General features: G+C 32.7%; 1 protein-coding gene across 1 annotated transcript; it reads right to left on the bottom strand.

Moving 5' to 3' along the window:
• Window positions 1–6978: 6978 nt before the first annotated feature.
• Window positions 6979–12187, bottom strand: LOC111018912 (putative indole-3-pyruvate monooxygenase YUCCA10). Its single transcript, XM_022295174.2, has 5 exons — window positions 11889–12187; window positions 11157–11526; window positions 9257–9490; window positions 7705–7827; window positions 6979–7338 (listed from the first exon to the last, which is right to left on the bottom strand). Exons 1-5 carry the CDS (start codon window positions 12128–12130, stop codon window positions 7156–7158), a joined length of 1152 nt encoding a protein of 383 aa, XP_022150866.1. The 5' UTR covers window positions 12131–12187; the 3' UTR covers window positions 6979–7155.
• Window positions 12188–12890: the final 703 nt, after the last annotated feature.

Here is a 12890-nt window from a genome sequence, read left to right as displayed (position 1 = left end):
TAGTTATCAATCCCTGTGGATACGATCTTTTTATAACTTGCTACAACGGTTGTGTATACTTGCACAAATGAAAATAAACTCGTACAACAAGTTTTTGGCGCCCTTGTTGGGGATTGATTTTACTTTACACTTTATATTTTTTACTTAAGAAAATTTGTGCTAGAAAGAATTCTTTTAACTCTTGTTTGGTGAACCTTAAAGAAGAATGCACGATCTGCAAGGGTTGGAATATCTACTTGACAACGAGATAGAGCGCACTTTAGAAGAAGGAAACAACACAGGCAGCAAGTCGAAGTTGGCCCTATGAATCCACTACCAATAAACCCTAACCCTGTGGTTCTTAATCCAGAATTGAAGGAATTAATAGAGTAGAGGTGGTTGTACTAGTAGTAATTCCTCCTTTTAATGCCATTTTGTTGGCTGATGATGGAGACAGGGCTATTAGAGCCTATGCAGCTCCTGCACTTCATAGCTTTGATCCAGTTATAGCAGAACCAGAAATCAAGGCTGTCAGGTTTGAATTCAAATCAGTGATGTTCTAAATGCTCCAAAAAGTGGGTCAATTTTATGGAAATTCGTCTGAAGACCCCCACTTGCACTTGAGGTATTTTATGGAAGTCAGTGATTCTTTCAAGATGCAAGAGGTATCGAATGAAGCATTATGTTTGAAATTGTTCCCCTACCCATTAAGGGATAAGGCAAGAGACTGGTTGAACTCCATGCCAGCTGAATCCATTACATCATGAAATGACCTTGCTGAGAAGTTTTTAATGAAGTATTTTCCCCCAAGCAAGAATGCTAAGTATCGTGGAGTTATTAATAATTTCCAGCAAAGGTTAGGAGAGTCTGTGAGTAAATCGTGGGAAATATTCAAATAAGTACTAAGGAGATGCCCTCACCATGGTTTGCCAAGGTGTATTCAGATAAAACTTTTTACAATGGGCTGAATGAAGCAACAAGAATGGAAGTAGATGCATCAGCTAATAATGAGGGAATGGTTGCATTGAGAGATCAAATTGCTAACCTGACCAATATGGTAAAGAACATGAACATTGCTATGGTATCCTCAACTAGTCTTGGAGCCAGCAAGGTGATGGTCATCTCGTGCTCCTACTATGAGGGTGAACACCATTACGATTCTTGCCCATGAAATCTAGCTTCTGTCTTCTATCTAGGGAACCTCAACAAAAACAATCTCTATTCAAACACCAACAATCCAGGGTGTTTCACTCTAAGTTTAGGGGTGGGAGATTTTGATTTTTACTATAATACTCATTCTTGTAATCTCCTTTGTTATGCAGTCATTTGTAAAGGTATGCTAAATTTCGGGCCCTGTAATTCAGTTCTTAAAAAAAATAAAAAAATAAAAAGAATAAAACATTACAAAGAGCTGCAGGGTCCGAAATGGCTAGTAGCCCATAACTGTTTAGGAGGATAGTAGTAATCTAGCATTTGGAAGTAGGAAGCTAGTCTGAGAAAGAAAGTTCTGAAAAAATTTTAAGGTTGCCAAGGGGGAGGGTAGAATAAAGTGGTCTTTTGCGAGTAGGGCACCTTAGTCTTAATGTAAAGGATTAAGTGAGCCCTAGTTAGCTTCACACTTGGGTAGATTGTAAAGATTTTTGTTTACATTAATGGATCAGGGTTATTTTATTAAAATCTCAGCATGCGCTGTTAGCCCATTGTAGTGCTGGAAAAGATAGAATTAGCATTGCTTGGGGACAAGTAACAGTTTAAGTTTGGAGGTGTGATAACTCTCCAAAGGAAAGTTATTTGGGGCGAAGAGTTTACGAAAATTAGCTAAAGAAAGCTTATCTAGCACACATTCTACACTGATATTGTACAAAGGCTGCATGATTTTGTATCTTCTCTAAACTTTGTTGATAATGTTTAGAGTTAAAGAAAATGGCCTAATTTTTGGGTATTTTGTTGCAGCATTGTTGATGCTATAGCATTGTATTCAAAGAGGAGCAGAAATCGACAAGTTCTGACAGTGATAGGACTTTACTCTGGGAGTTATCACAGTAATTCAGATAATCACTGGAAGTGAGAGCTGGGGGGCCACTTTATCTGTTTGTTGCCCTAAATACAAAGGGGGTATAAATACTCGCATTTAAGGAAGCCTCCAAGGACTTTTTTCGATAATCACTTCACTCTCACTTCAAGAAACCTCCCAAGGCTATTCGAAGAAGACAAGAAGGGAAAGAGACTCATTGAAGCTTCGGGGATGGAGAGTAGAAAACTCATTTGGAGCTAAATACTTCAGCTCCCGCTCTTCACCTTTTGCTCCATTTTGTATTGTGTTCTCTATTGTTTATTTTCTATTTCCTTTTTATGGTCATGCATAGCTAAATCTCATTATGAGGGGAAGATGTTATGAACTATTTTCTTAGGCTGTAAACTGTGTTATTGGTGTTAATGATGGTGAATATTGAGTTGAAGTTGTTCTTAATAGTTTATTTTCAATATGTTGGGATATCTCCTTGTTAACTCTTGGAAAATTGTAATAAAGAGTGGTTGGCCTCAACTCATGCTAGATCTGCTTGAGTTAGAGTGTGAGTACTTAGGAATAGGGCTCACCTAGCAAGGTTATATATTGAACTAATATGCTGCCGAGTTTGTCTAAAACCCTAATAGCAGAAAATCTGGGAAGTTTTGGAAAACTCCATGTCTGTTTGGCAAGTTTATCAACATCGTTAATGCTAGAGCATTATTCACGTAAACCCATAAAGTCACATAAACTCTTCCCCTTTACCCTTTTTTCTTTTAAAACCAGTAGTTAACCTTTATCTGCACATCCTTTCTTTAATCGATTGGGTCTTGCTTGGGTCTGATTTATTTTGCTCAGTAAATCACTTATGCGTTATTTTGTCTGATGTCCTTTATTTTTTCTTGTTCAAACTATTTTTGTTAATTTGTTTGGTTTCTTAAGTAATTGTTGGGGTATTTAGTTATCAATCCATGTGGATCCATCTTGGTGTGTCTCCTTTTCGTCTAGTATTTGGTAAGGCTTATCATCTTCCTGTAGAATTAGAATATATAGCATATTGGACTATGAAAAAACTAAATTTTGACTTTTTTTCTGTAGGTGAAGAACGGAAGTTACAAGTAAACTAGTTAAAAGAATTCAGGCAATTTTCGTACGAAAATGCCAAACTTTACAACGAAAAAACAAAACAGTGGCATGGTCGGCGAATAAGGCCCAAGCAACTTCGAGTAGGTAAGATGGTATTGTTATTTAACTCTAGACTTCGACTGTTTCCCGATAAGTTAAAGTCTCAATGGTTCGGCTCATTCAAAATTGCAAAGGTATATATCTTCATGGGGCCATAGACTTGGAAGATAATGCAAGTAATATTTTTAAAAGTTAATGGTCAAAGGTAAAACCTTATTTTGGAAATCAAGTAGATAGAGGCAAAACATCTATTTTCTTTTTAAATTCATGAATGAGAAATTATTTGGCCTCTCATTTGGATTTTAGAGCTTGATTGGAGGGGCACCCGTTTTGTGAATTATTTCCTTACTTTACACTTTGTTTTAATTCTAGAACTTATTTATTTTCATTTATTTTGTGCTGAGCAAGAACCTGGCTGTAGCCGTGGGAGGTGGCGGCTCTACCAAAAAGCATGCAACAACACAATCAACAGGTGAGCGCTTAGAAATCAAGTAGATAGAGGCAAAACATCTATTTTCTTTTTAAATTCATGAATGAGAAATTATTTGGCCTCTCATTTGGATTTTAGAGCTTGATTGGAGGGGCACCCGTTTTGTGAATTATTTCCTTACTTTACACTTTGTTTTAATTCTAGAACTTATTTATTTTCATTTATTTTGTGCTGAGCAAGAACCTGGCTGTAGCCGTGGGAGGTGGCGGCTCTACCAAAAAGCATGCAACAACACAATCAACAGGTGAGCGCTTACCCGCACTCCAAGCAAGTGGGTATTGACGGGATAGGTTTAACTGACTTAATGGAGGAAGTACTTTTCTTTTGTGGTTTATTTTCTGAAATCTTTTCTTAAAAAATATAATCTGCTGTTAGACTTTTCGTTTTGTGAATCTTCAACTAAATGCAATGATTGTCTAATTAATTTTAAGTATGTAAAATATTGGCTTTGCCATATTTTTTAGTTCCTTGTTTCTTTTCTCATGTCAATGATGAAAATTAGGAATATGCATGAGCTTCACTTTCTACTGCTAAGATAAAGTTATGAGTCATTGGCCACGTTCTTTTGATAAAATTATATTTGCCTCTTTGTGACTAAACTTTAACTTTTTAAATTTTTTAAGAAAATCATTGTCCTTTAGTGGTCAAAATTTTTAAGCACCTTCGAAAAAGAATTTCACACATTGTCAGTAAGGACATTGTCCCCTTCAAGTTTTGGGTAGTAGTTTAAGCAAGCATAATTGAATATTCAGAATTTCACACATTGTCAGTAAGGACATTGTCCCCTTCAAGTTTTGGGTAGTAGTTTAAGCAAGCATAATTGAATATTCAGTAAGCTGAAAATAAGATAGATGTGTGGAAAAACAAAAACAAAAAGAAAAGAAGATAAACAAACAGGAAGAAAAAAAAGAGATGGAAAAATATTTGAGAAAAGCAAAAGAAGAAAGAAAAATAAGCGGAAAAAGAAAAACAAGCACGAAAGAAAATGTGTGGCAAGAAAATGAAAGAAAAAAAGTAAGGAAGCTTGCCTAAACACAGTTCCCACTTATGTTGCGAAAGTAGTCTCACTTAAGGATACTCGTAGTTTTCATGGTAGAAACACATGATCTACCCTTGACTTTGTGCAACTCAGTAATCGACAGGTTCGGATTAATTGCCAACCTAGAGAGTTCCTTGAATGACTATACTTTGTGCAATTTGGTGGGTGAGTATGCATGTTTTTCTTACTTTTAGATAACGAGAGTAAGTTATGTGAATTTGAAGGTTGTGTTGATGAATTTCTTTTTAGCTTTGAATGGAATAGTTGAGAGGGGGGAGGGGAGGGTTCTTATACTTTTCTTTTACTTTGTGCAATTTGGATAGAGTGTGTACAAGCTTTTAAGACTTATTGGAAGTAAATTATGTAAATTGGAAATTTGTATTGATGAGTTTTTGTTGGGGGAGGGGAAGGGTGCTCTTATATATACTTTTTCCTTAGTTTGTGCATTTTGTATTGAGTTTGAATGAGTTTAGATAACCATGTTTTTTTAGTTAGTTTGGGCAATAACCTTTTATATTTCTCAACTTTAAATGAAAGTTGTGAGTTATACCATGTTATAATTATAACCACTTTGAATACTTAGTTTTCAGAGTTTATGGCACGTGGAGTGAGTTAGACATCAAGTATATTGCAAATTAGTTTTTGAGAAATAGTTTAACTAATTTGTTCACATAATTTTGTTGTTAATTGTTTTTTCAGGTGCGTTCATATAAGTTTTTGGAGATGCGAGAAGGCTTCATAAAGATGACTTGATGATGAGATTGTTTAGAATAGGTTTTAAATTTAGTTATTGTAATGAATTTTTTGTGTTACATTTAAGACCAATGTTTGTAATACCACGAATATGGAATTCGAACTTATATGAAATTTGAAATTATTTCTATTTATTCAGGAAAATGCAAATATTGTAAAAATTTAAAATAAATTAAAAAAATAAAACTTGCTTCATTTCATCGCCATATGTTCTTTTCAGCGACGAAATAGTTTTCGTCGCCAAAGAGGAGATTTGGCGACGAATTTGGTATTTCGTCGCCAAAAACTTTTCGCGACGGCCTTCTAACAACGATTTTAGTAATGAAATTGGAAACTTTGGCGACGCTTTCTTGCATCACCAAAGGTCAAAATTCATGTAGTGAAACATTTCATTTGGGAGAGACAGTCTTAGAAAGTGAGGAATGATTGATTCTGGTAATTGGTAATTTTAAATAGTAAAATTTTTATAACCCTTTGCAATTTTAATTGATAATTCTTTTATCTTAGATATGAGCAAATCTTAATAACGTGTTGGAGGACAAAAATAACTAAATATTTTTGAAATTGTTTAAAAGATACGTTCAAGTGATGGTAAGAAAGTTATAGGTGTTCATAATATAATAAAAGATTAGAAAACTAGCTTAACATCTCGTGAAGGTAGGAAAATAAATTTGATTTCAAAATCAAGTTTGTTAGATGGTTGAAAATAGAAATGACCAAAAAAAATATGGTCATGTTTAAAAATTCTTAAAATATGATTTAGCCATATGGGCAAAATTTAAAATTAATGGCAATTTTTTTAAATGGTAGCCAAATTTTGATACCTACCTTAATTATCCAAAAAAACTATCAAAATTGACTGACAAAATTTGCCTACGATAAAAATTGAAGGCTAAAATTAAAATATTTACTAGATTTGAACTTCCATTTGTTTAAATTTAGGATTTTAAGAAAACTCTAAGGGGCCATTTGTTTCGTAGGAATCCGAGATTCCCGTTAGACGGGCATCTGGATTCCCACCTTTGTTTTATGGGAATGTAGGATACCCGAGAATTTTGAGATGTCTGGGTATCCTAGGATGCCCATACGGGAGGCATCTTATGAGTTTTGGATACCTTTTTGAAACATGGGTTTCCAAGATTACCGTCTTGAGGGCGTCCATTTTTTACATTTTTGCCCTTCATTGTTTTCTCCATATATTTTCTTTCATCAAATTTTTTTTTATATTTTTCTCAAAAAATAATCAAATAATTATTTTTTCAATAAATAATAATATAGTTTACTAATGACGAGTTTTAAATCATAGATCTCAACAGGAACATCGAAATCGATATGTTTTATTGATATTTTTACCGACATTTCTATCAAATTGAGATCTGATATTTCTACCAACATCGATATTTAAAATTTCGTGAAAGATACGTCAAATTCACTCTTAGTTTTCCAATTTTAAATTTTAGGGGTTCTTAAGCAAGACCAATAAGAAGAGAGAGAAAAAAATATAGACAGAGGTAAACAAAAGAGTTCATATTAAACTAGGTGGTTCCATGACTTCTACAAATATATAAAACTAATTTAAACATGAGCCAAACCAGTTTCCACACAAAAATATTTTACATAGGTTTGAAAAGGAGCTATTTGCTCTTAGAGATAGCTAAACGTTGATCATATTGGAGAACATAAATTTAAAGCCATATATCATTAGTTATCAGATATTTTGTCTAAAATGTTGCTAATGTCTTCTGCTACTGCCTTTGCATCTGCAGAAACTCCAGCTAGCCCCTGCCTTGATAGCCCAACACAATATACCCTCTTTTCTCCCTTCCAACGGTTTGGAATTCGATTTTTGGGCATACCCGAATCGTTTAATACAAACTGGTGATCCTACATTCACGAAATTACTCATACCTTAAATCTTTAAATCGTTCAAAAACTTGTTCTTAAAAATGATAAAAGAGTTTCATGCTCGCCTTATTCGTGACTTTCTGATGTGACTGATTTATTTGCTTAGTAAAAAAAAAACTATATAATAATTAGTTTAGTATAACTCAATATTTCCACTTTCTTAGCTATTTTAATAAGGACTTTTTCCTTGATCATTTTTTATTTTGAAAGTTCATATTTTTCTTACTAGCATATTTTGCTTAATCTACTTTTTAAAATAAAGGATATAGAATCTTACAAAAATTTAAAAAGTAATTTCAAAATTATTATGATAGAAACTTTAATAATTATGGTAATAATATATACCTGAAGCCACTTTTTAGCAGAGCTTTTGTAGCCAGTAGCAAAGACAATGGCATCAAATCTCTTGATTACTCCATTTTCAAACTCAATGGTTCCTCCATTTATGTTTGATATTTGTGGAAGAACCTACCCACCAAGCAACAAACTCGTATTAAATTTTGTATAGAAATTTCCATCAATATTTTTACATATTCGACATCAATATTCTATAATTTTTTAAAAAATGTGAAATGTTTATTGGTTATGAATTTTTTCTTTTTATAACCTTTTCATATATATTTATTGACATTTATGGATATTTAATTTCCACAAAATTGAGACATCGACATTTAAAATTTTGACAATACTATATATCGAGATCTCTATAAATATGATCTAAAGTCATCAAAAAATTCAAGTTGTTTTAGAAACATCTAAAAATGACTGAAAGTTTTTAGAAATCTTCTTTAAATTTGGATTATAAACTTTTAAGTTTCATTCACCGTCAAGAAATAAGACATCCAACATCAATAAAATGCTGGCTTTATTTTCTAAAAAAATATTATGTAAAATAAGTGTTCTACATTAAAAATTTATTTATAATTTTGAAAATAAAACATTATAAAATTAAAATGAAATTAGGGGCCAAAACAAACATAGCTCAACACTAATTGACCATATATATCTAACCAAGATGTTGTGGGTTCGATCCTCCACCCTACATGTTGTATAAAAAAATGAAGTTAGGGGTGATCATTAATTAGGTTCATGAGGTATGTTTTAGACCCTAATTAATTATTTAGTAGTAAATTTCTTCTACTCAAGTAACTCTTAAAAAATAAACTCAACTCATCTCAATCTAAGATTATGTGGGTTGGCTTGAGTTTGGTTCGAATAATTATGGTCACTTATTCAAAAATTTTCTATTTAAAAAAAAGGTAAAAGTGTTAAAAGTTAAATCTATAAGACGTTCCGGTACGGTTTCATAAGGATCTCGTTTATAAGTTTTCTGTTTTAAAAAATTGTGCTTGTTTTCTCACAAATTTTTGGGTATGTTTTTCTTATTTTTTCAGGACACATCTAAATTGTTACCAAAATATTATTTAGAAAAAAAAAAAAAAAGAACCCAACTTTTAGAACCTACTTTTTTCTTCCAAAAAAGTTAGCTTAAATTTTAAAAATATTTTCAAAAAGGTTGAAATAAGATAAAGGAATACATATGTGGAAGTAAAGAGCTTCATTTTTTAAAAAGTAAGAACAAAATAGTTATCCAGCGAGGTGTTTCCATTATTTTTTGAAAAATCACATTTTAATGACAATAAAGTTTTTTTTTTAAAGCTTGTGGACAGTAAATAATCTAAAAAGAGTTATGTAATGAAATAAAACTAAAAAAGAAAAATCTAATTTAAAAAAAAAATAATAAGTTTACACCAAACTAATTTAAGTGCCAATTAAATTAATCTAGCCTGTGACGTTCTCATTTATTTGAACTCAATCCAACTATATCAAAATTTATAATCATTGATTTTTTTCGAAAATATACAAACACACAGTAAATTCAGCGATTACCGATTACCTTAATTTCACCAGTCCGAATCTTGGATAGAGTTCCGACGTCGATAACCGGCGTCTTCCCGATGGCGGATTTGAGTTGAAAAGGGCCCATCTTCGGCCGACATATCCCGTGAGCCGACATGTCGCCAAATTTGAGCTTAGAGAGCATCGTAAGAAGAGCATCCACAGCATAGACCGGCAAATACTTCAATAAACTCATTCCCATATACACCATTTCTCTACTCAGCACGTGCAACTTCAACACCACAACATCTCATCGTTACAATAAAATAACTATATAATATTTATTACCTTAATTAAAATAATAATTCAATGTGATTGTCATTTCATATGAGTGTTGGATACATGAAGCTTGCTTGACTCGATTTAGTGATCTTTTTATAATAATATTTTAGAAGTTTTTTATTTTGTTAAATCTCTCTTATAATGTTTATGTTTATGGATTGATTAAATGTTCGTTGATGTAGGAGAAAAAAACATGATGTTATGCATCTAAAAAATGGGCTAAGTAAGAAAATTGTCAATAAGTTTATCGAAATTCTTTGATATTTAACAAAATTATATAGGCTGTCAACACGATTATGTGGTTTGAAAATGAAGGTATATCAACTCTTAGAAGTTCAAGTCCCCACACTTCAAAAAAACAAAACATAATCATTTTGGGTCAAACTTAACTCCATGGGCTAAAATAGTAATTTAAAATTTACCCAAAATCTTGTGATTATTATTTATTTTTACTAATAATTTAATTGGTTTTTAATCTAAAGAAAAAATCTATTATACTTTTAATCAATGAAAAAAAAATTGTATTTTAGTTAGATGCACATGAAACAATACACACTAATTCCATACCTAAGGAGAATATAGATATATTTAAAAGTGGAATAATTAAAAAAGTATTCGAAAGAAAAGAATAATATTAGTGCCATAAATGAATGAGTGTAGGACTTCCACAGGTGAAGTGTCCTCATTACTTGATTTACAGGTGAAGATAAAACCTTAAACATCGATCGTATACAAATGCATGTAACGACGAGCTTTGGCCCACAATATATATAGAGTGACAAATATCATATTGCAGCCTATAATATTTAGAGGGAGTAGAGCTCAATGGGCTAGGTTATATTATATGGTGAATTAATAATTATTGAGAGGTTATATTATATGGTGAATTGATAATTATTGAGTTTCAAATATTAGGCTAATTATCATTAAAAATCTAAACTTTTAAGAAGGATTTTGTCTCTTCTAATGCAAATAAAAGACATTACATAAAAGATGAGAAAAAAAGAGAAGTCTTACCTGAGTTTTTCTCTCACTGAGAGATAGAGTTCAATCCAACCCGTTATTAATGGAAATTATTATTTCGTTAATGAAGTCTACACGATAGTGAGTTATAATGATAATTATCAATGTTGATAAAGTCCCTAACTATCTTTCAACGTAGGATTCTCAACCTATCCTTCAAGAGGGTGTCTGTTTTAGGTTCATCAATCTTCGTCGGATTCTATTTTTAGATCAGATACTCATTTGGACTTTATGGACTTTGATATCGTATTAATATTTACGGATCTGAATACGTGAATGTCTATTATAAATTTTTGTTGAATCATTTATGTTATATTTTTAACAATAATATTAATTACACAATAAAACGAATTTAGAATGACAAAAGGAATTAGTAAAGTGGACCAGTAGGACACATAAATCTAGGTTGATTGGGGGAAACTGTAAATGTTGCATGCATGCATGCAACAAATTTTAAAGTCTACTTCTCTATTTTAAAAATATTAAATTCCATATTAATTAAACTTTTGTGAAAAAGAAGAAAAGAAAAATCCATATCAAACTTAGGAAAGGAGAGAGAAGGTTAAGTTGGAGAATGTATAGAGAGATCTTACAGGGCTTCTAACAACAATGGAGGTGTGAGCTCCATAGTTAGAGAGATCGAAAGCAATCTCCATCCCAGAGTTCCCACATCCCACCACAAGAACTTCTTTTCCTTCAAATTCTCTCCCACTTTTATACTTACTCGAATGAATAATCTCTCCGCCGAAGCTCTCCATCCCCGCCACCTCCGGCACGTTCCCCAACCCGTTCTCTCCGCTCGCAACCACCAGAAACTCGGCCGAGTACTCCTCCCTCTCCCCCGTCGCCCCGTTCCACGCCTCCACCCTCCACCTCTTCTCCCCCTCTTCCCACTTCGCCTCCTCCACACTCCTCATGTACCTCGGCTTTATCCCCATCTTCTCCACGTACTTGTCCAAGTACCTTCTCAATCCATCGAAATAAAAATGTTATTTCTTTGGATATATGTCGTGCACCTTAAAAATCTATAGTTGAATTACAAGTTTTGTTATTATTAATGCTGCATGGTATTTTATCAAAAGTACCTATAGCAGATATAGGTATAAACTTTTAATCTCATATCTATTAAGGACCCTAAAAAATATTAACTAATCTCTAACTAGTATCTCAAAAACATAAAATTGAGAAAGTTGAAAAAGTTTAATGTATTGACATGCAAAACCACGAAAATGAATAACTTGACAAACAAGAGTAAAGTGTATAATAAACACACCATTATCACCTTTTAAACTTTTAGATCAAGTGGTAGTCCAACGAAGTAGTACCTGACAAAAGTGGCTCGGGGCATGTACGTCGGTGTCGAGCGTGAGTGCGGCATGAGTGGAAGGGAGCAGAATTCCTTGGCCAAGTGAAGGCTTACGCGATCGTAAGCTCTCTTCTTCCACAGTGAGGCATGGCAATCTTCTTTCTCAAGAACGACATTGGGAATGGAGAGATGGTTCAGGCAGGCGGCGGTGGCCAGGCCAGAAGGGCCGGCGCCGACGATCACAACTGTCACTTCTTCCATTTTACAATAATATTAAACTTTTTTCTTTCTTTCTTTCTTTCTCTTATGCTAATTTCTGAAGATCATTTCTGCTTTTATAGAGGGAGGGTGATGCTAGCTGCCAAAGTGAGAGCCAATTTAAGTATCTTTGAACTGACGGTTTCATAGTTTTCCTCTAGGTTAAATGCACCATTTTAATTACACAATCTCTTTCCGGGTATTGACATAATAGGTCGGACGTGAAGATATTTTCATTCATATTTTCGTATATGTCCATCCTTAGAAGCCGTAAATCGATATTTTAATTCTATCACAAATAGAGGTAAAAGTATCAACAAAACATCATGAATATGAATATTATAGGTACAGATATGGTGAAATGCTTATTTTTTAATTTAAATACTTGTTATGTATTTTTTATTTTTAAAAGTGTTCTATAGAAATATCCATTAGGATATTTTATCCATTTTTTCTATCCATCACTATAGACATTTAAAACTTTAGTTTTTATTACATTTAAGAAAAATAGACTTGAAAAAGAAAGGAACACCTCAAGTGTATAGGTGGCTATGCAAATAATACCATACTTTCCAAGTTTCAAGTTGAGTTATTAAAGATGTGAAATCTCTGTGCATGTTTTATGACTCCATTACATTGAGTTTTTATTAATTGCAATGACAACATGAGTTTAATTAACAATATAATTGCAATAATCAAATGTCAACTTAAGCTTAATTCAACAAATTAATATACTTCTCTCCATTTAAAAGTTCCTGAGTTT

The sequence above is a fragment of the Momordica charantia genome, assembly GCF_013281855.1.
Source record: "Momordica charantia cultivar OHB3-1 chromosome 2 unlocalized genomic scaffold, Mcharantia_2.0 BLBB01000002.1, whole genome shotgun sequence".
NCBI lineage: Eukaryota > Viridiplantae > Streptophyta > Magnoliopsida > Cucurbitales > Cucurbitaceae > Momordica > Momordica charantia.
This window is presented reverse-complemented; position numbering and strand designations above follow the sequence as displayed.

Excerpts from the sequence above, each read along its gene's own strand:
- LOC111018912 (XM_022295174.2), bottom strand. The coding sequence starts at position 12,130 with ATGGAAGAAGTGACAGTTGTGATCGTCGGCGCCGGCCCTTCTGGCCTG. Across the intron at positions 11,527-11,888 it reads CCCCGAGCCACTTTTGTCAG|GTACTTGGACAAGTACGTGG; the intron begins GTACTACTTCGT and ends TGGATTGAGAAG. Across the intron at positions 7,339-7,704 it reads CTGCTAAAAAGTGGCTTCAG|GATCACCAGTTTGTATTAAA; the intron begins GTATATATTATT and ends TCGTGAATGTAG.